General features: G+C 54.1%; 8 protein-coding genes across 8 annotated transcripts; 4 read left to right on the top strand and 4 right to left on the bottom strand.

The window, feature by feature from the left end:
• Positions 1 to 329: 329 nt before the first annotated feature.
• On the bottom strand, positions 330 to 1,568 carry HMPREF1541_05593 (uncharacterized protein; the record flags this gene model as incomplete). Its single annotated transcript, XM_008719933.1, has 1 exon — positions 330 to 1,568. One exon carries the CDS (start codon positions 1,566 to 1,568, stop codon positions 330 to 332), a length of 1,239 nt encoding a protein of 412 aa, XP_008718155.1.
• A 644-nt stretch (positions 1,569 to 2,212) lies between these two features.
• Positions 2,213 to 3,205, bottom strand: HMPREF1541_05592 (uncharacterized protein; the record flags this gene model as incomplete). Its single annotated transcript, XM_008719932.1, has 1 exon — positions 2,213 to 3,205. One exon carries the CDS (start codon positions 3,203 to 3,205, stop codon positions 2,213 to 2,215), a length of 993 nt encoding a protein of 330 aa, XP_008718154.1.
• Positions 3,206 to 4,457: 1,252 nt separating this feature from the next.
• Positions 4,458 to 6,002, top strand: HMPREF1541_05591 (uncharacterized protein; the record flags this gene model as incomplete). The annotated part of the gene is made up of 2 exons (XM_008719931.1): positions 4,458 to 4,476; positions 4,531 to 6,002. 2 exons carry the CDS (start codon positions 4,458 to 4,460, stop codon positions 6,000 to 6,002), a joined length of 1,491 nt encoding a protein of 496 aa, XP_008718153.1.
• A 919-nt stretch (positions 6,003 to 6,921) lies between these two features.
• Positions 6,922 to 7,746, bottom strand: HMPREF1541_05590 (uncharacterized protein; the record flags this gene model as incomplete). Its single annotated transcript, XM_008719930.1, has 1 exon — positions 6,922 to 7,746. The coding sequence occupies one exon, from the start codon at positions 7,744 to 7,746 to the stop codon at positions 6,922 to 6,924; it is 825 nt and encodes a 274-aa protein (XP_008718152.1).
• Positions 7,747 to 8,171: 425 nt separating this feature from the next.
• HMPREF1541_05589 (pyrroline-5-carboxylate reductase) lies at positions 8,172 to 9,194 on the top strand (the record flags this gene model as incomplete). The annotated part of the gene is made up of 1 exon (XM_008719929.1): positions 8,172 to 9,194. The coding sequence occupies one exon, from the start codon at positions 8,172 to 8,174 to the stop codon at positions 9,192 to 9,194; it is 1,023 nt and encodes a 340-aa protein (XP_008718151.1).
• Positions 9,195 to 10,604: 1,410 nt separating this feature from the next.
• On the top strand, positions 10,605 to 11,908 carry HMPREF1541_05588 (uncharacterized protein; the record flags this gene model as incomplete). The annotated part of the gene is made up of 2 exons (XM_008719928.1): positions 10,605 to 10,636; positions 10,687 to 11,908. 2 exons carry the CDS (start codon positions 10,605 to 10,607, stop codon positions 11,906 to 11,908), a joined length of 1,254 nt encoding a protein of 417 aa, XP_008718150.1.
• A 541-nt stretch (positions 11,909 to 12,449) lies between these two features.
• Positions 12,450 to 13,631, top strand: HMPREF1541_05587 (uncharacterized protein; the record flags this gene model as incomplete). The annotated part of the gene is made up of 2 exons (XM_008719927.1): positions 12,450 to 13,090; positions 13,217 to 13,631. 2 exons carry the CDS (start codon positions 12,450 to 12,452, stop codon positions 13,629 to 13,631), a joined length of 1,056 nt encoding a protein of 351 aa, XP_008718149.1.
• A 4,139-nt stretch (positions 13,632 to 17,770) lies between these two features.
• On the bottom strand, positions 17,771 to 18,829 carry HMPREF1541_05586 (uncharacterized protein; the record flags this gene model as incomplete). Its single annotated transcript, XM_008719926.1, has 1 exon — positions 17,771 to 18,829. One exon carries the CDS (start codon positions 18,827 to 18,829, stop codon positions 17,771 to 17,773), a length of 1,059 nt encoding a protein of 352 aa, XP_008718148.1.
• Positions 18,830 to 19,018: the final 189 nt, after the last annotated feature.

Here is a 19,018-nt window from a genome sequence, read left to right as displayed (position 1 = left end):
GAGCGATTATAACATCACATGGACTTATATCGCGTGATTACACATCTTGTGACTGGGAAGTCCCGTCATGAACCATCTGTCAATCCTCCATACCACCCTAGCCAGAGCGAAAGCGCATCTGGAGGGCTGCGCCTAGACTCACATTGGCCAAAAGTTGGTACCCGAAACTGGGTTCGGACATCACACGCTTGCTTCTATCTTACAGTAGAGATATATAGTCATAGTCTCGCCCATAATCGTCCTTGAGCACTTCTCGCGTGATTGCGTTATGGTGATACACGGTGGTCGGGTATCGAAGGTTGAATCCTGACTTCCTAAGTGAATGCTTCTTAATGAGCATGACCAATCTGAAGGAATAAAGGCAGTATCATGCCAAAAACTGCTGCTCCTAAGTCCCGCAACGACGGCTTCTCCACTGCTTGTTGGACGTCTCTCCCATCAACATAGCCGTTGGCGCTGCCGTTGGAATGAGATTCGTGATGTCCTTTAGATGTTTCCTGCATGGCATGCATTGCCACATAAAGGAACGTTCCGCCCGAGAAAAGGAGTAGCATTCCAGTCCAGAACGTTGTCCCCTCCACCGTTCCGCCCCGCAAACCTCCCAAGATGTTGGCAAGAATATACGTCGCCAACGCACCGGCTGGGGCGGCCAGACTAAACAAAACCAGATGGCCGCGAGCTGATCGCTTCGACAGGCCCTGTTTCAGAAGGATCGAGGTCAGACCGAAGGCGGCCGGCGCCTTGTGGACCATAATCGCGAAGAAAATAATCAAGCTCAGGTCTCGGTGAGCAGTTGTTGACGACGCGCCGAGCGCAATACCATCTGCAGCAGCATGAATGACTAGACCGATCGTCGTTGCGAAGCCGCGCCTATGCGTCGCAACAGCCTCGTTCGAATCCAGAAAAGTGTCAGATTCATCGTCCCGGTCGAGTGAAGTGGTCAAGTTGAACCGCCGTCCCAGATTGTTTAAAGCAATGTGGTGAGTTTGTGGTTTGTTCTGCGAAGGCTTCGTGTACTGCGGTACCTTGTCGATGAGGTACATGAGTAGGAACCCCGAGACCAAAGCGATGCCGATCCATGCATGAGGCGAGTGGTCCTCCTCATTCTCATTCTCGTCCTTATGCTCATCTTTATTTCCATCTTCGGCGAGCGCGCCAACGATGCCTGGTTCGGTAGGTGTTTTGGGAGGGTCGAGAGATCCGCCCGCGGGGATAACTGGTCCGGGGAGATCGAAAGCCTCCGCAGGAGGAGGATCTACTGGGCTGCGCGCAGCAACTTGTGCAATGCCTCCTGACGGCGACAGTCCCGACCATCGTACATCTAGGTTGCTGTAATGTCCGAGGTCCCTCTTGTGCGCGTGGGAGGTACTCGAAGCGCTGTAGAGAGTTTCAACTCCTTCTGGTATGATGACGATGAGTGAGGTTCCCACGAGCACTCCCATTCCGACCGTCGATATCAGACGTAGCTGGGCTTGCGACAGAGTCAGCGATAGTGGTAGGATGCCGGCGAGGAAAGATGCTGCGGCCATAACCACGCTCAAGCTGAGGAGTGTCAGCAAACCCGCCATTTTGGCAAATAGACTGAGCTCGCAGGGTCAAATGATACTGTCAGCGAATGTATGCGAACATGTCTTCGACAACTCTACAAGGGAATGTAAGCAATAGATTTGGTGTAGTTAGTACTTCGCTTGCAATTAGGTATCCCTTGTCCGTCCTCTCTCCCCTCCGCGCAGGGGAAGCGACAAGGCTGAATGATTGGCTCGGCAAGGCTACATATGTTTACTAGGTACTCACAAGAGTTGCTCGACTGTACTCGTACTGCTTGTCATGTTATATGTACTCCGCTTCGGTATATACATGTACGCTTGATGGATACAGGTCGTGCCTTTTCTGTACTTCTAGGACAACGTACCCTCCCTCTTCCTCGACTGCTGCGATAACCCAACCTTTCCGGCCCAAGTCGGCAGAACTTCCCTGACAAAGGCTGTTCTCGTAGCTTCCTAAGAGAATTCAAGGCCGCCATGTCGCGGCCGGGGCTGGTAGTGCTCGCCGGAGATGTGTGCCGGCTCGTGACGCGCATTGCCTGCTCCTCACCCTGCTTGGAAGGCTCGGATGTCACGGTCTCCATTGAGAGTCCTCGTGAATATGAGGTCTCGACTGTCGTCGAGGTATGCTGTGATTGTGGATTTCATCCACTCGAAACAGCGGCCTTTCAAGGGATATGCCTACTCCAGGCTTTCTCATCATCGCTGCTCCTCGTTGCTGACTCGCTTGTCCTTGCTCGTTCAGGCAAGACCGGAAGTTGCGGGACATCCGAATGCGATGCCGCAGGAGAGTCGAGTGACGTCCAGAGTTCTGGCCTGCTGGCTCTGCGTTGTCTTTGAGCCGATTTGCGACGCCGGTTGAGTTGAAAGCATCCGTAAATTGTTGGCACGTTCGCCACGAAGGTTGAAACGAGCATCTGAACCGATGCCCAGAAACTCCTTACAGGCTGGTAAGAATCTTCGGCATAGATATAGGCGATCCTCAAGCACGTCACAATGATACAGAAGAAACCGAGTATGAACAAGGATCCAACACGGAGTTTCTGCGACAACGTCCGCTTCCGTACGGCGATCAATGGATATGAGATGGCGAGTAGGAATAAATCCAGCACAATGTTGCAAGTTCCCTGAGTGAGGAGCTGGGCGTACGCTCGAACGCATTTGCCGGGGTTAGGGTCAACCTGCCAGTATAGTCGAAATGGTGTGCACTCCAGGAAGGTGACAAGGACGACCGTTATGTAGGTAACAACGATGGCGAGCCAACAGGCTTTGATTGTATTGACCCAGTGGAATTCGCGAACCATTCCGCCGTAGAAGAGCAGGAGCAGGCATATTTGAAGCCAGTAGAAGGTGGTAATTAGAAATCTCGAGACCAAAGCCAAGATGCTGCCGGTCCTGATATTGGAGAGATCTTCTGATGAGAACCTATCTCGAGTGCTCGAGTAGAAGTAATCTTGAGATGTCCCATAGTAGAGATAGAAATAGACTACGACAACCCGAACGATCAGGACGAGGATGGATGTGCCTGTAAGCGCTGAAGCAATGTCGAATTTCTTATCACGGTGTCGGGTAAGGATCAATCGCCCGCAGAGGATGATGAGAGAGACAGCAGAGCAAACATAGTTCGCAATTTTGGCGTTGTATGAGTCGATGTGGTTCATGTTGATACCGGAGTGAAGCTACCGAGTGCTCATTGCTTTGCGCGCTCCTAACCCGGCGCTTGGGTCGGTGCACAGTCCGTTCAGGTGGATGTTGTACTCGACATAGGTGGTAGTGTGACCAGGCTACCCTTCCGATAGTGGCACGATGCGTGTCGAGGCAGGCGTAGAATGTTCGAGGTAGTGCGCAAAAATGGGAGATGTGAAGAGCAGGAAACGAAGCGAGGTGAGGGCGTCACGCAGGACCGGACACGGACCGTCGCTTGTGTGAGCTGGAGCTGGAGCTGGGCTGGGACTGCCGGCGGTTTCGACCTACTGGGGTAATGGGGTTCTCTAGTGTGGTCCCAGTGAAGACAAGCACACCCGAGGAATTGCCTTACCAACCCGATGGTGACCGACTTTTGCGGAGAGCGAAGCCTATGACTGGCCCATCTGGCCAGCCAAGCTTAAACATGCTGCCGTTGGAGACGCTGGGCGCGGCACAGGTGCTGCCGCCCAGGAACTCTACCCCGTGCTTGGTGGTAGGAGGATGCCCACTCCCCATGGTTTGAACCCACCGAGGGTTCTCGGGTGACGTGAGTCCTAGCACGAGTACACAATCATCACGGCTCCCGTGTCTAGGGCTCTGCGCGCAACTTGCGAAGGGAAACGACGTCGGGCGACCATTAGAGGTGGGAGGTATTCCACTACTGTGTTCTCACAGAATTTGGTACGAGGCTGAAAATCAGGCATGCCTCGTGGAATAGTCTTGACCAGTAGTGGCTTGCCCACCACGGCGGAAACTCTGGTTCAGTAGTTCCCATCTGCGGTGTCTCGGGCGAACAGTTGGAGATTGTTACTCATCACTAGAGGCCGATGTCAACCAGACCCCGACTATGCCGGCACGGTGTGGTCGACTTTAGCTCTCTCATCTGCATAACAACGTCCTTAGTCATGTAAGCGCATAGCAGAAGCTGTGCGTGCGTAGTCATGAAAAATCTGTGGCTATCCGAGTGAGCCATAGGACGAGGGCTGATGCGGGGGCCCAGCAATAATGGGGTTGCAGAGTCCGCACGAATGCCAAGGCCTTGCGCGTACCGTTACGCGACGCGTTCCGGCGATTTTGACCCAGTTGCGACCAGCCTCAACTCATCTGTAACGTCCGTTTGGACCATCATCGAGAACATTATTCACCACCTCATGTCAAGCTAGTTGTTGACATTGGTGACCTTGGAAGCAAAACGACCCAACCACTGATCCCTAGCCTATCCCCACCATGGCCGCCCAGGACGAATGTTAGTCTATCTCATTTCATCACTGCAGAGATAATCATGCTGACTACGCATTAGGGTCTGTCGACTCCAACGATGCTATCAGTGTGTCGCTCGTTCAGCCTTCGTCTGATGGTCTTCAACCTGTCATCCAGTTCCACCCTCAATTCACATATCCTATCTTCGGCGAAGCAGAATCAATATTTGGCTATAAAGATCTTGAGATCGGTCTAAGATTTGCGGCGCATGACCTAAGACCAAATTCCCAAATCTCGTATAACTCCAAGTTCAAAACAGTTGGCGACACCTCTGCTCTAGATCTGAACAAGACTTTGAAAGATTTCCTGCCGTCAAGCGCATTCGAAAACACCTTCGACGATGCCCTCTTGAACGATGTCTCAGCAAAAGATTGGACGCCACCAGGAGAGCTCGTCAAATCATACTCTCGGAATGGTGAGACTTTCGAAATCTGGGCTGCGGCTCTATCTGATCCTCGGATGAAGGAGCTCGTCGGCAATATCCAGATCTTCATCCTCTTCTTCATCGAAGGCGGCCAGTATCTTGATCTGGACGACGTGGACTGGACCTTGGATCGATGGCGTGTCTATCTTGTCTACAAGAAGCTCTCTTTGCCACCTACGCCACAAGCCTCACCCTACTGCTTTATTGGCTACGCGACGACGTATCGGTTCTACCGATTCCTCGCGCCGGCGCGCAAGCCTCAAACTCCGGAGCAACTCGAGCCCTTTCCACCAAAAGAAGCTCTCAGCGCCAAACGCTTGTCTTCGAGGCTCCGTATCTCACAATTCTTAGTTCTGCCCAACTACCAAAGAGGAGGTCACGGCTCAGCATTGTATGAGGCAATCTATGGAGAGGCGATGGCGGACGATACGATCCTCGAACTGACCGTGGAGGATCCAAGCGAGGAGTTCGATAAGCTACGAGACGTAAATGACTTCAAGATCCTAAGACCAGAGTTCGAAAAAGCTGGAGTCCAGCTCAACACTGATCCTTTCGCCAAGGCGTCTCGTGGTAGTATCAGAAGAGTCCCAACGGCAACTCTCCTACCTGTTGAGAAGCTCAAGGACATCCGCAAACGTTACAAGATTGCCGCAAGACAGTTCTCGAGGCTGACAGAGCTGTTTCTACTGGCCAACATAGCTTTCTCACATCGACAGCTAGGTGGCGGGTCCTTGACAGCTCTCAAGGTCAAGGGCGCAAGGGCGTCAGATCCTAACGATCGGAGCTACTATTGGTGGCGTATTCTGCTAAAGCAACGGATCTTGAAGAAGAACAAAGACGTTCTGATCCAGCTGCCCGTGGAGGATCGCGTCTCGAAGATTGAAGACAGCGCAAGTGGTCAGGAGGATGAGTACGAGGGTATTCTATTGCTGCACGCCACTAGCCTGCAAAAGGAGCAAGAGCGGAACGGTAACGGCAGTAGTGAGACTGGCCCGTCGGTGATTCGCAAGCGGAAAGTGGTAGACGATGATGATGATGAGGATGAGGACGCCGAGGATGATGTGTCATCTAAGCGGCAAAAGGCGTAAACACGTTGCGTCCATAACCATATAGCTCCACCCGAACGGCCGCGTTCAGGCACATCCTGCGTACCACGAAGATGCGAGAAAAGAGATGTGGCTTTCACCTACGTCCACAACTGACGGGAGAACTTTCGTGTGATCAGTGTTCGGCCAGTTCAAACACACGCGTTCTCGCGGCAATACTGTGCTCTTCGGAATTGCTTGCTAAGCCCCTCTGGCCGTGAAGTAAATTGCTGTGCTTCTCCCAACCCTCCATCGATGCCAGGCAGTAAAAGTCTTGGCAGAGCGTACACACAATAGGTAGGTCATATTCAACTTGTCTCTTAGCCACGGGCCCATTTCACATGATCAACGACCGCACCATCGCTGGTAGACTGCTGTGGAAGCCAGCAGACAACTGTGTCGCTAGATCTGAAGGGCTGTATGGACCTCCCTCTCAAATGCCATGCTTGTGACTGAGCTCACAAGACTCGAAGACCGCCAGGTTTTCGTTTGCTGCACCGATTCTTCGGCTGCTTCGAACTTTCGACCGCGCGTGCTCGGCACCAGATGGGATCGTGGATGAGATGTTCTGTCACGGACAGTGGAACGATACTGCTCGAGGTTGCGTCCCCGGACCATGGACTTATGATCCGGTCTTTGCTGGAAGTATCTGCTGACGGTGATGGTGTTGACGTGTCGTGATTCTATAAAAGGTAGTTGCGGACGGCGGTCCAACTCTCATTGGGAGGCTGTTTGCGCGAGTTGCATTGAGCGCTTCGCTGCCGCGTAGCTGTGGAGCGATGTGCGGATGGAACATTCGTCATCCTTATATCGAGGACCACCAAGTGGTCAAGGGTGCTGAAGTCGAAAAGCTCTCTGGAGGACTGCAAGACTGCCGTAGATAGCCCGAGGCTTGCGGGAACGCCGTTTGTAGAATGAATTCCTACGCCGCGACCCCGCCATCCGCGCCAGCATGCTCCCCATGTCCGGCATGTGTCCGGCTCATCGTCAAAGCGTATCTCGCAAATTGAGCTCGCTCGTCGGCCTCTTCCTGAGCAATTGCGTAGTCCTCTTCGCCCAGGTCACTTCCGTCATCCCACATTTTCTCCAGCTCCTGCTCATCGTCGCCGGCAACAGCCCATACGCCTTCCCGCAAGCGCTTGTTGCGTTCTCGATCTTCTTCGATGCGCTGCTCGATGGCCTTTCTGTCCCTGTCTGTGATATCTTTGCGAGGCTTGCCCTCTTTGTCCTTTCTCGGTGTCGCCCTTGTACTCTCGACGCCCTCCATTGGTCCCTCGGTGGCTTTCCCTTCTTCCGGCTCGCCAGTCTCCTCTTGGCCCAGCAATCGGCCCATGGACTCCTCCTTCTCTTTCAGGCCTTCCTCAATACCTGTCACCATGTCTGCTTCGAGCACACCTTTTTCACCCAATCCTCCCATCACCCGCCGTACGACCTTCACATTCGCACCACTCTGGGCCACTGCGTTGACAATCCTGCTGATATCCCGCCTCACCATCTCCACATAATTTTCATGACCGCCATCCTTTAGGTTGGCATCGACATGGTGCTCCAGGAAATACATTATGTTGGCGCGATTGTTCATGTTGTTACCCCGCTCCAGATTCTCGAGGATGCAGGAGTGTAGGTCCTCATCCATATCGCGATGCTTAAGCGCATAGTGAGCGGCTTTCATTTGTGATGTCGTGGAGGCCGATAGATGTGTGAGGAGTGCGGTGAACCGCATGCGAACTTCAAAAGGGTCGGCCATCGTGTTTTATGTGTGAGTTGGGAAGTGTCGTGGGCACCTTCGTGACGCAGACTTCCCTGCCAGGGGACTGAGATAGTAATATCTCACAGGCAGAGGTGGGAATCGATCCGACAGGTGTCATTCGCAGTGGTCTGGGCGCAGAAGGAGAGATGTGAAGGCAGTGAAATACTAGACCTCTCAACATACTCACCGCTGACGAGGCTGACCACGAGACAACAAGGCCCCGGATTTGGCGCTCTCCGATTGGTGTGCCTGGCTACCCCGCCGGCATCGCGGGTTGAAATATTTCCAACGCTCTCCCCGCCCTTCGCTTCTACACAGACACGCTGGGTCAAGCTCAATCATAGTCTAGGTGTGTTGTACAGTGCGCTCCAATCTTGCATAACATTGAGAGAATCTCGAACTGGTACACCTCTACCGTCATCATGTCAGCTCCACTCCGAGTCCCGTCCTCATCTAATTTTGCTTCTTCCGAACCTCCCATGACCTTGACTATCCTCGGTTGCGGTACACTTGGAATCGCGATCCTGAGCGGCATTCTCTCCTCGATCTCGCACCATCCTTCCACTGCCCCCTCGCCTGCGTACCCAGACTCAGGCACCGCAACACCCACCACCGAGAGCTCCCCCACCCCTCCACGTACGCCGTCGCGCTTTATCGGATGCGTGCGTCGACCAGAATCCGCCAAGCGTATCCGCAATGCTGTGTCGGCCTTCTCTGCTTCCGAACACGTTACCATCCTGCAAAATGACAACGTCAAAGGCGTTGAGCAAGCCGACGTTGTGATTCTGGGTTGCAAACCCTACATGGTAGCAGACATACTCGCAGAGCCTGGCATGCACAAAGCTCTGGAAGGCAAGCTCCTTATTTCAATCCTTGCCGGTGTGACTGGCAAGCAGATCGAGGACATCCTGACTAGCGAGCCTCAATCCAATCCCACACGTGTCATTCGTGTCATGCCCAACACCGCCGCCGTTGTCCGTGAGTCGATGACTGTCATTGCCACACCTACGCCTCCCCTCCCTCAGCCACTGTCTCAGCTCGTCGAGTGGATCTTCACTCGTGTAGGCCGCGTCGTGCACCTACCACCCTCAAACATGGACATCTCCACAGCGTTGTGTGGATCTGGCCCTGCTTTTCTGGCGCTCATGCTTGAGTCGTTGGCAGATGGTGCAGTAGCTATGGGCCTCCCGAGAGCCGAGGCGCAGCTCATGGCTGCCCAGACGATGCGTGGCACGGCCGGCATGGTCTTGAGCGGGGAGCATCCGGCGCTGATCCGCGAGAAAGTCAGCACACCAGGTGGATGTACGATTGGTGGCTTGCTGGTACTGGAAGAGGGCCGTGTGAGAGGCACGATTGCACGTGGTGTGCGTGAGGCGACAGTCGTTGCATCCGAGCTAGGGAAGGGTGGCGTGGGTGTCAACGGTACGAGATTTGGAGGAAGATAGCCTGCATGTCATGTGTATGCTATGTTCACCGCGATGTCCAAGTGGAAAGCTCTCCGGCGCCTCGTCATGGTTAATTTGCCTAGTTCATCCTCTCCACTGATCGGTTTTGCACCCTGAGGTCCTAGAGACGCGTGGTAGATTCAAATCTTGCGATCCGTGGGAAGGCGAGACGGCAGATGTGGCGACAGGGTATTACGAATATGGAAAATTCCTCCTGAGGTTTGAAGTGGAGATTGTTTACTGGAGATACTGACTACGTGAGAAGGGTCGATCTCTGCTGATACCCAAGATCTGCAGGTAGTGGATAGATGCTGCAGTGAAAGAGCCCACAACTTTGTACCAAGTCGGCGACGGGGCACGACCAGCGTCCTCGCACCCCTGAAGACGGGGTAGGAAGCTGGAAGCTCCAGTAAGCGGAACTTGGCAGCACGAATATAGACGCAACTTGCTGGCTGCACTTTCTTCCAATAACTCATGATCCCTCGTCATTCAAGGTCGATATCGCTCCGTCGAAGAGAAGCTCAGGATCGCCCTGGCCCAAGCACTGCGACTCTGGACGCCGCTCTAGATTCAGGTCTAGACACGACACAAGTTCCGTTGACGTCGTGGAAATCTGTGTCTGACTTGCGGCCAGGATGCCAATTGCGCGTCAATCTGGGATCATGCTTATTCCTTTGTGCATGTATCAGCTACGACTCGAATGGCCGATTCCTACCTCTACCCAACGAGCATTGGGTCAGTACCGAGTCTGCTGATCGAAGCTTCTCTAGAAACACGAAGAGGGCTAGTGACGAAGTGCATCCAGATGGCCTAGACGAGACCACAAGACTGGAGAACATTCACCGGTATTAGGCATCTATGCAGCAAGCACTTTGTGAGGCGAGCAATGACAACTGGCCATCTCTTGGCAACATGGTCTCTCTATCCAACTACTCGCTCGGCTTCCCGAATACCTAATATGACCGTAAGGGTTGGATCTTCCCCCAACCTATCTACTGAGAGCAGCCCTTGGAGCAAATATCGAATGAGATGCGAGACTTGAAGGTGGCTGGCATTGTCTGGCACTGTCTCGCAGCATGGCTGACAGATGAACAATTCGTTCTGCAAAGCAGACAGCCACACAAAGACTGATTGGCCCAGCCGCGCGTATGCTGGACATCGAGGATCAATGAGATGTGCTACCATTGACAAGGAGCTAGCCTCACGCTCCCATGCACCAGTCGCAGAAGGACACATTGGACACCTACGCGACAATGCCTAAGCGGACGCTCAAAGTGAAAGTGCTGGTGCTACGATGCGGCTCTGCCATCTGCGGGGGCAGCGATCACTCGATCGTGGTGCCGTACTTATATTTCGAGACCTTCTGCGCCTCGAAGGAGATGTCGCGATCAGGTTTAGGAGCTTGCGATCATGGATGTTGGTCACCGTCGACTATACCTCGAGTGTGTAGTTCCTCTGCCGCAGACTCGTACGTTTCGCTGACCAGCAGTAGATGGTGCCAGAGCAAGCCCGCAACGCTGGTTGTGGACTTAGAAGATGGCTCCGAGAAAGAAGTTCGAATTCCTTTCTACTTCCTGCACTACCGATCTCGGAAATTCCGGGATCTGTTGGGTGAGAAGGTAGTTGGCGAACCAGACAGCTTACCTCTCAAACTCAATGGAGTGTCACTCCAGACGATCGAAGACTTTGTTCTCTGGTCTCTCAACCCGAGACCAGCAATCGACGAGGCAGCAACGTTCGAAGAGGCTACCAAGCTAGGCATCTTCGCACAAAAATATCATGTACCCGCTCTTAGCAACCAAGTCACCGATGTGATCCGAGCTCACATCGCCAGCGATGAATGGCAGCTTCAGGCTTCTATCGTGGACGACATTTACAAAGCAGCTCCCGTCGGCAGCCCACTCCGCGAAGTTATCCGAGCTGCGCTGGGCAAGCTACCTCGCTCGACCATGGAAGGCAGCAGCAAAGACCGCAATGACTGGAAAAATACCGTACTGGCACACGCGGAGCTGGGATGGGACTTCATCGAGGCTCGCGAGACCGAGTGGACGCCTCAGGCGTACCTCTCTAACTACTGCCGCTTTCATGATCATCGAGATGTGCTGGATCAGAAAAGTCACGGCGCTCTTTGCGACGGGTGTCCTTTTTCACAAGAAGACTGCTACCCTGTGGAAGTCAGCCGTGTACCCGTCGAGGCTGCCAGAGTAGACAGTCTAGATGCCGACACTTCCAAAGTCAATGGAACCAGTGGAGTCAATGGAGACGCCGTTACTCAGGTATCGCACAAGCCCGTGGATGGATTCGCGGATGATACCAACCCTTCCCCCAATGGACCTCGCGTCGGCAACAGCATCATGATCGTGGACCCGGCGGATGACCGGCCCCAAGACCCGAAGCTCGACACCATATCTGAAGGTAACGAGGAGCCCGAAGGAGTGTCCGACCCCACGGTGGTAGAGGCCAACGGAATTCACGAGTCCGAGGATGACCTGAACGAGATGAAGAGCACAGTGACATCGGAGGATGCTGTCGATGGATCGGTCACATCGCCAGATGCCATTCCCACGCCTACTGTGCAAAACGCAGGCACCATGACCGAGAACGGCGTCAATGGCCATGAACCGGAGGAGAAGGCTGAAGAAGAGGTCAAACTGTCCAAGTCAAAAAGCAAGAAAAAGAAGAAAAGGGGGAGCATGTCAGTTGGCACCAATTGATCTGGCGGTAGACGACGACGACGACAATAGCGTCGACCGTAACGACAAAGACGACGATGATGGCTGGATGAAAAGCTTGCTGTGGCTTTGCTTCATTGCATTGGACCCGTCCCTCGCTTTGGCATGTTCATTGGTCTGGCTTCTGCTACAGGCGTGTTGGTGTGACGGTTTCTCAGCGTATCTGACACAGCAACACATGTAGTAAAATGGACTTATTCTGTCTGCTCTGGATGACTCCCTGAGTTGGAGAATGCCCGATGCTGATCACCTACAACAAGGACTACCTGATGCAGCAACTCTCCCCCCGCATACATCTACCCCAACCGCCCGATCTTCCCCCCACAACTAGACGGCACCACGGCACAGAATGTGCGGAGAGGGCCCGAGGCCTGCGAGGTGTTATATCCCTCGTTCAGTAACAACAACTCCATGACATGCACCTGACACAGACAGGGGCGAACTTCTACACTACCAATCGACCCGACGACCATCGTTCACCACCTGAACCACAACACCATAGCTCATCATGCGACCCAACAACATGCCTCTCGGCTCCCTCCGCCGTCTCTCACACCCCAAATTAATGGCACCCAGTACGTTCATGCGCCGCCCCTTCAGTACCACATACACGCTCTCCTCCCGCAACTATGCCACCGTCACCAGCGCTCCATCCCCCACCGTCACACAAACCGTCGACCTACCCTCCCTCCCATTCGGCTACGGCAGCTACACGCCCTCGTCCAATAAAGCGCAAGAAACCCCCATCCAAAGCATCCGCATCCCACGCTTCGCCTCGCTAGCCGCCGAGCGCGCCTTCCGCAAGCTGCACCACGCCGCCGCCCTGCGCTGGTTGGGCCTCAACGGCTACAATAACGAGGGCGCGGGTGGGCACGTCACGGTGCGCGACCCCCTGCTGCCGGACCATTTCTGGATCAACCCGCACGGCAAGTCGTTCAGCCACATGACGCCGGCGGATTTGGTGCTTGTGAATGAGGATGGGCAGGTCGTCGATGGCCAGGGCGGCAACATGCACGCCGTCAACCCGGCGGGCTACGTCATCCACAACGCCATTCACCGTGCTCGGCCCGATGTTGTTGCTGTCGTGCACTGCCATAGCGTGCCCAGCAAGGCCTTTAGCAGCTTGGGATGTATGTTGGAGCCCATCAATCAGGATGCGTGTCGGTGAGTCTTGTCTTTGCCTTGTGTCCCCGTTTTACCCCCTCCCAAACCCTCCTCCCTCACCCTCCCCACGGCCTAGCGAGTGTCTTCCAAGCAAAGTCGCTGAATAAGCTGACCCAACCACCGTAGGTTCTACAAAGACCACGGCCTCGCGCCCTTTGGCGGCATCGCGCTCGAGAAGCACGTGGAGGGCGAGCACATCGCCGCCGCCCTGGGCTCTACCAAAGCCTGCATCCTCCAGAACCACGGGCACCTCACGGCGGCCAAGACGGTCGACGGCGCGACCTTCCTCTTCGGCGCCTTCGACCGCTGCATCCAGGCGCAATTGATGGCCGACGCTGCCGCGGCGGGGCGTGCCGCTAGAGGCGAGAGCACGGGCGTGGACACCATCAAGGCGAGCGAGGAGGTGGCGAACTATACGCGCGATATCTATAATGACGAGATGGCGTATATCATGTTCCAGAGCGCGTTTGAGGATGTGGTCAAGGCGAGTCGGGGCGAGTTGGCGTTGAGGGTCGAGGGGGAGTTGCCGAGGGAGGGGTGAGCTTTCGTGAGAAATTAGGCTGGGCTGAGTGCAAGTGTGTCGGATATAAGAAGCAGAGAGCAGAGTAACGATATGTTCACGAATTGATCCCCTTGTTATCCATCTGTCCTGCAAAAGCTCATCCTGAGTGTGCTAGCACTAGCACGTTCAACTCTGTAGAAACAGCCGCTCTCTTGCATCTCCCATCTTCATCTCCATCACCACTACAACTTGTCAAAATCCCCACACGACCCGATCGCAAACTTGACCACCCATCCCCCGCACAGCCATGGCTATCCTCTCCTTCCCACTTTGTCACCTGTCCCAACCTGGTACCAGAACGCCCGTGTCAGCCCCTTTGCGCGAGAGCCTCGCCGCGATGCCAAGCCCCCGACCCTCTGACCCACTACACTACACCTTACCCACCGTCACCGCTACTAGGACTTACTACTTCTGCAACCTTAGCTATATGTCTTCGCATCAGCTTCTAGGGAAACTCAGGGGAATGGGAAGGGCTACTGCGACGACCACTGTCGTAGCTAGTACACCTGCGCACGCGAAAGGTGATGATGTCGCTGAACTTAGCTTCGCATCGGATAAGTGTATTACATGCATGTGTGAGGTGTGTGGAGACGGGGTGAGGTGAGACAAGGTGAGACTTTGGAATTGGGAAAGCGGTAGCTCAAAGAGGGCTACCACGAGGGGAGTTTACTTACATCTGGGTTTGGAGCTTGTTGATTTGTATGGTAAGCTAGCTAGTCACTACTACAAAAGGTATAAACATTAAATTTCAGCTTCCTGTTGTTGTTGTTTTTTGGGTTGAAGGATCGTAGAAGCGTAAAGACCCACGCCGCCAAGCGGCGACGACCACCATGATGGGTCATTCATCGTAAAAGTTCGTAAGCAAAAAAGCCATACGTGAGACTTTTGAGCCCTGTCTGTTACCTTGCCTGTTGCCGTGCCGAGGTGAATGCGTATCCCAGAGCTGTTGAATCATTTTCATTCGGCCAACCCCCCCCAACAGTGACCAGCCCGTACGTGTTACAAGAGCCTGAGCCAGCAACCAGCGGGCGATAGTGGACCACAACTTTAGTAGTTCTTCCAGCCGGTCTGCTTGCAAGGCTCCTGCTTGGTGATGGTCTCGTACTTGACGACGGGAGCAGCGGTGACGGTCTTGTATTCGGTCTTGTAGACGGGCTTCTCCTTGTACTCGGTCTTGTATTCGGTCTTGTACTCGGTCGTCGTGACATACTTGTCGACGTACTTGGTCTCGACCTTGGGTACATATTTCTCGACGGTCCTTTATGGCAGGGAGAATGGGCGTTAGTGACTTTCTGTAACGTGTGTCTGGCCTAGTGAGATACAGAAGGATCACATACTTGTACTGGATTGAGGTCACAGTCTCAGCCTTGGGGCATTTGTATTGATTCTTCCAGTCATCGTTGGGGACGGCAACGGCGGCGACAGCGGCAACAAGGCACGCCCATGATAGCAGCTTGACCATGGTGAAGAAGACTGGGAGGGTTTGAACCGAGGAGTGGCAGTGAAGGGCTTTGAAGGGCTTTGAATTGAAGGTGTCAAACGACGGAAGAAACGAAGGGCGGCTGATGTTGTGAACACAAGCTATTCTTCTCAACAACATTGAGGTACATACGAGGTACTTATACTCCCACTTGAGCTGTGTCAGGCATCACGATCGCGATCTCGCTCGTGGTTGCTCGAGAGTTACATGTTGTTCACTACCCGGGACTTCAGCTGACTGTTGAGCAAGCCGTGGCATGCACCTCTGCCTTGCTGTTCTGGTGCTCAGCGGCCAGATGCGAGGTGCCGGCTCAGAACAATGCTGCCGTTGGTCGGCCTGTGGGCAGCATTCGCGATGCGGGAGTAACAAGAGGATCCTTTGCTCGAAAATTACCAAATAGATACTCCGAAGAGGCATGGTGTAGGCGGGCAGTATTGTAGAATAGTCTTGGCATGCATGTCCTCCGCAAAAGCGCCAGTGCGCTAATGCATGTGGACATGGAGGAAATGTATTGGCCATGTTTCGGGATAGAACCGAGCGGTATGTCTCTTCCGAGCAGACATCTCTTGGTCTGGCGATCGGCCCTCTCAGACAACACCATCACAAGTCATACGGCAGTACCTTCCGCCAGGCGAAGCGCGGATGCCCGGCACATGGCAGGGCCTGCGAAGCAGTACAAGCGACCGAGCTGCATTGCCGTTGAATGGCGGCCTTGCCAACAAACCCCTTGAATGATGTCCCGTGGGAAGAAATCAGCTCATCAGCTCGTATTGGCTTCTCCAATATCAAAGGACATGCTCAGGGAGTGTCTCTGGGCGACCAATCTGAATGAGCATCAACCCTGACACTGAGCTGAGATCATGCCGTGACATTAATGTACCATTCATGTGAAGGACTCGCCTTCTCACTGCAAACACAGGTGGGCTCGCCAAAGTCAAATCACATACACAGTTGCGTGCCAAGCGTGCCAGCAGCCTACATGCTTCTAGCGCATCGCTGGAAAAGCTGTGGTACTGTGAGCACGGCAAGGGCTCCAAATTTAGTCGCGGCGTACCGGCGCAGAGACGTCGAAAAGGCTTATACGCGCAGGCAGTGGTGCATCATCTGGATTCAGGACGGGGTTGATCAGACTGCATTCATGATAGGCCAGCATTCCTTAAACAGCCCCGAGCGGAAAGACGATCTCTTGGCGAAGAGTAAGCAGAGCAAGTGGCCGGTTTTCACTGCAGGACGCTTTGCACTAGCCGAGCTTTAAAGTAGCAGAACGTGGCAGTCGGTTTCCCTAACTGGCTGTCCTGAATGGAGACACGGGTGGTAGCCATAGGTCGTGTTTAAACCGAACTGCGGGGTCTTCCATGGCTCAGAAGAGAAGTCCGGAATCTTGACCTGCAGTCTGGTGAATGCCCGGTCAGCAGAACAGCTGAGGATTGTAAGATCATAATGCCTGTAAACAATAATGGAATCGAATCGGGGCTTCCAGACGACCGCCTTCAGCCGTGTGACTAACGGTGGAAGTATGATCGTCTGCCGTGCTGCCAGACAGACGAGCTATTGGGCAACACTCCCTCGAGGGTTGTCCATCAACCCATAGCGTATGGCGTCAAAAGTCGAGTTATACTTCGGTAGGCGCCGGGAATAGCAACTGCCAAGCCGCGATTATCTCATTAGACGGCTGAGTATGGGGAAACGCTCGGATGCGGCAGAGGGTTGGAGAAAATCCACAAGGCCGGCGTGCATCTAGGCATCCTCTTGTAGCCGTGTCGTTACCAGACTGTGCAGATGATGTTGCCCCAAACCAGGAAGTCACATTGGTGCCCTCAAGGTGGCCGCATCGTGGCGCTCAGGGTCTATGCGGACGGATCCATGTTCGAGTGAGGTAGGGTGGTTTCCATTTCGCTGCGACTTGCCCCCGGCCGCGAGCAATGGTCTGTTCTGGCGGAGCGTTGCCTGTGACTGATCCTCACCTGCGGGCAGTTAATTCGACAGCATGTACGCTCCCGTGAACGCCCGTCCCCGCTCTGAAAGACTGCATGACAGTCATCTCTGACTTTTCTGCTAGACCACATTGGCTTTCTTTTCGCAAACGTTCTTTGTAATGTGCCCAGGAAACCATCTAATGAGGAAAACTTCTTCCCTGCCGGCTCAAGTGTTGCCATTGCCCAGAGAAATTCCCCAGACATGCCATCAGAATGTCTCAGAAACAGCCTGGACGCTTGTTGTGAGCTAGATCCGGACCGGCAGGATTCTCAAGCTGCTCATGCAGTCGACAGAGGGTAAGAGGCCGTTCCCTGCTGCACTCACCCAAATGTAGAAGCGTGAACTTGGGTTAAGACTAGGTCCAAGTTGCTCGCCCAGGAAGGTTCAGCCCAAATTGGCAGGCTCAACCTGACAACGGCGCACCATCTCGAGCTAACGCCCATGTATACTCTCCAATGGGATCATGGTCGGATCCGGCCCCGTGACGATCTCGAAGGCTCCACGCCCCAGCTTGGCTATGTTTTCGACGTCCAGAACTGACTTAGAAAGTCTGCCGAACGTTTTGATGTATTTAAGTCTCAGTACACAGGGCATCGTGGCGAGAAACTCAGGATAAGTGGTTGGTGAGCCGGTTTCCTTCTTGTGAAGGTTAGTTACATCGCTACCACTTCTTACGCTGTTCGACGACCTGGCCCGCGGTCTGTTGTCCAGCATTCACTAGAGTTCCCTGCTGGCGTGATTTGTCAAATTCACGTACGAGGATCTGGCAATTGATCTCCTGGCAAAGACGCCTTCGTCGTTCTGCAGGCAGTCGATCGGCGAACGTCAAGCCACTGGCTCGTTCGACAGCTTCGACCGGAACCTCGAACTCAGTCAAGCTTTTTTGATTGGGGATTGGGGCATTTGGAAGTACAAAGGCGGCCAGAGCGACTCGACCTGTAGGACTGTGGGGAGACTCCTCGCCGAAGATGACCTTGTAGAAGTGAGTCGGAACGGCTACATTTGGTGGACTGCCGATGACTTCGTATGAAACCCGCCACTTGCCGTCTCTCTCGTCACGTTTGGGAAGATACAGAGGACCCGTGACAACGCGAACGCTTGGGTATCTCTTGGCAAGGCCTCTGCAGAACTCCTCGAAATGGGCCCAGTAATCGCGGTTGAACCCGTCGCCAACCTGGGGGCACATATTGGTAAGAGTAAAAGTTGAGTCCATCGCTTCTTGCGACCATTTAGCATCCGCAGCTGGAACCTGATGTCCCCGGTCGTATCCACTTCGTGCGTAGTCTGATAGTTTGGCTCGGAACATGGGTGGGACTGTAGGATCCTCAAAGAAGACGCTATGCCTACGATCGGCGTTTTTCAGCATCAGAGATTGAGGTGTAAAATGCTCAGCTACCCAGTGTGGATTGCGTGTAAAGCGGTTGAACGATGTCAGGTGTGAAGGTGTGGACAGCGAGTCGGATATGGGTCCAGGAAATCCATACTGTAGGATACCCTGCGGGTTGACAGGCGACACCAAAGTTGAGGGTGTGGTAGGAGTAGCGGGGATGCTAGGGTACGATGGAGAAGGCGGGGGTGGCACTGTGGGAGTAGAAGGGAATGGCGCGGTGGTAGTGGGTGGCAGTCTTGACTCTTTAGGTCGTGAGAAGACAATTGCGCTCAACGACGCTCCCGCGGCGGCTGAGGCAGCTGCCACGATCGCCAGTGTTGTTTTGGACATGACCCTGAGAATACGCCGACCCTATGGTCGCTAGCAATTGAGGCACTGCGAAAACAGGTAAATGCTCAGAGTGGTAACAGAAAGCAGTCGACCGATCAAACGCAAAAAGGTCAGATGGCGCTGCTCAAGAATATTGCCCAAAAGCCGGCGCGTCAAAGCGCGTAGCCAATCGGCGTCGCTCCATTTAGG

This window comes from Cyphellophora europaea (genome assembly GCF_000365145.1).
Source record: "Cyphellophora europaea CBS 101466 unplaced genomic scaffold supercont1.5, whole genome shotgun sequence".
In the NCBI taxonomy this organism is placed as follows: domain Eukaryota; kingdom Fungi; phylum Ascomycota; class Eurotiomycetes; order Chaetothyriales; family Cyphellophoraceae; genus Cyphellophora; species Cyphellophora europaea.
Note: the sequence above shows the minus strand (reverse complement) of the source record. Positions and strands in the feature narration are given on the sequence as shown.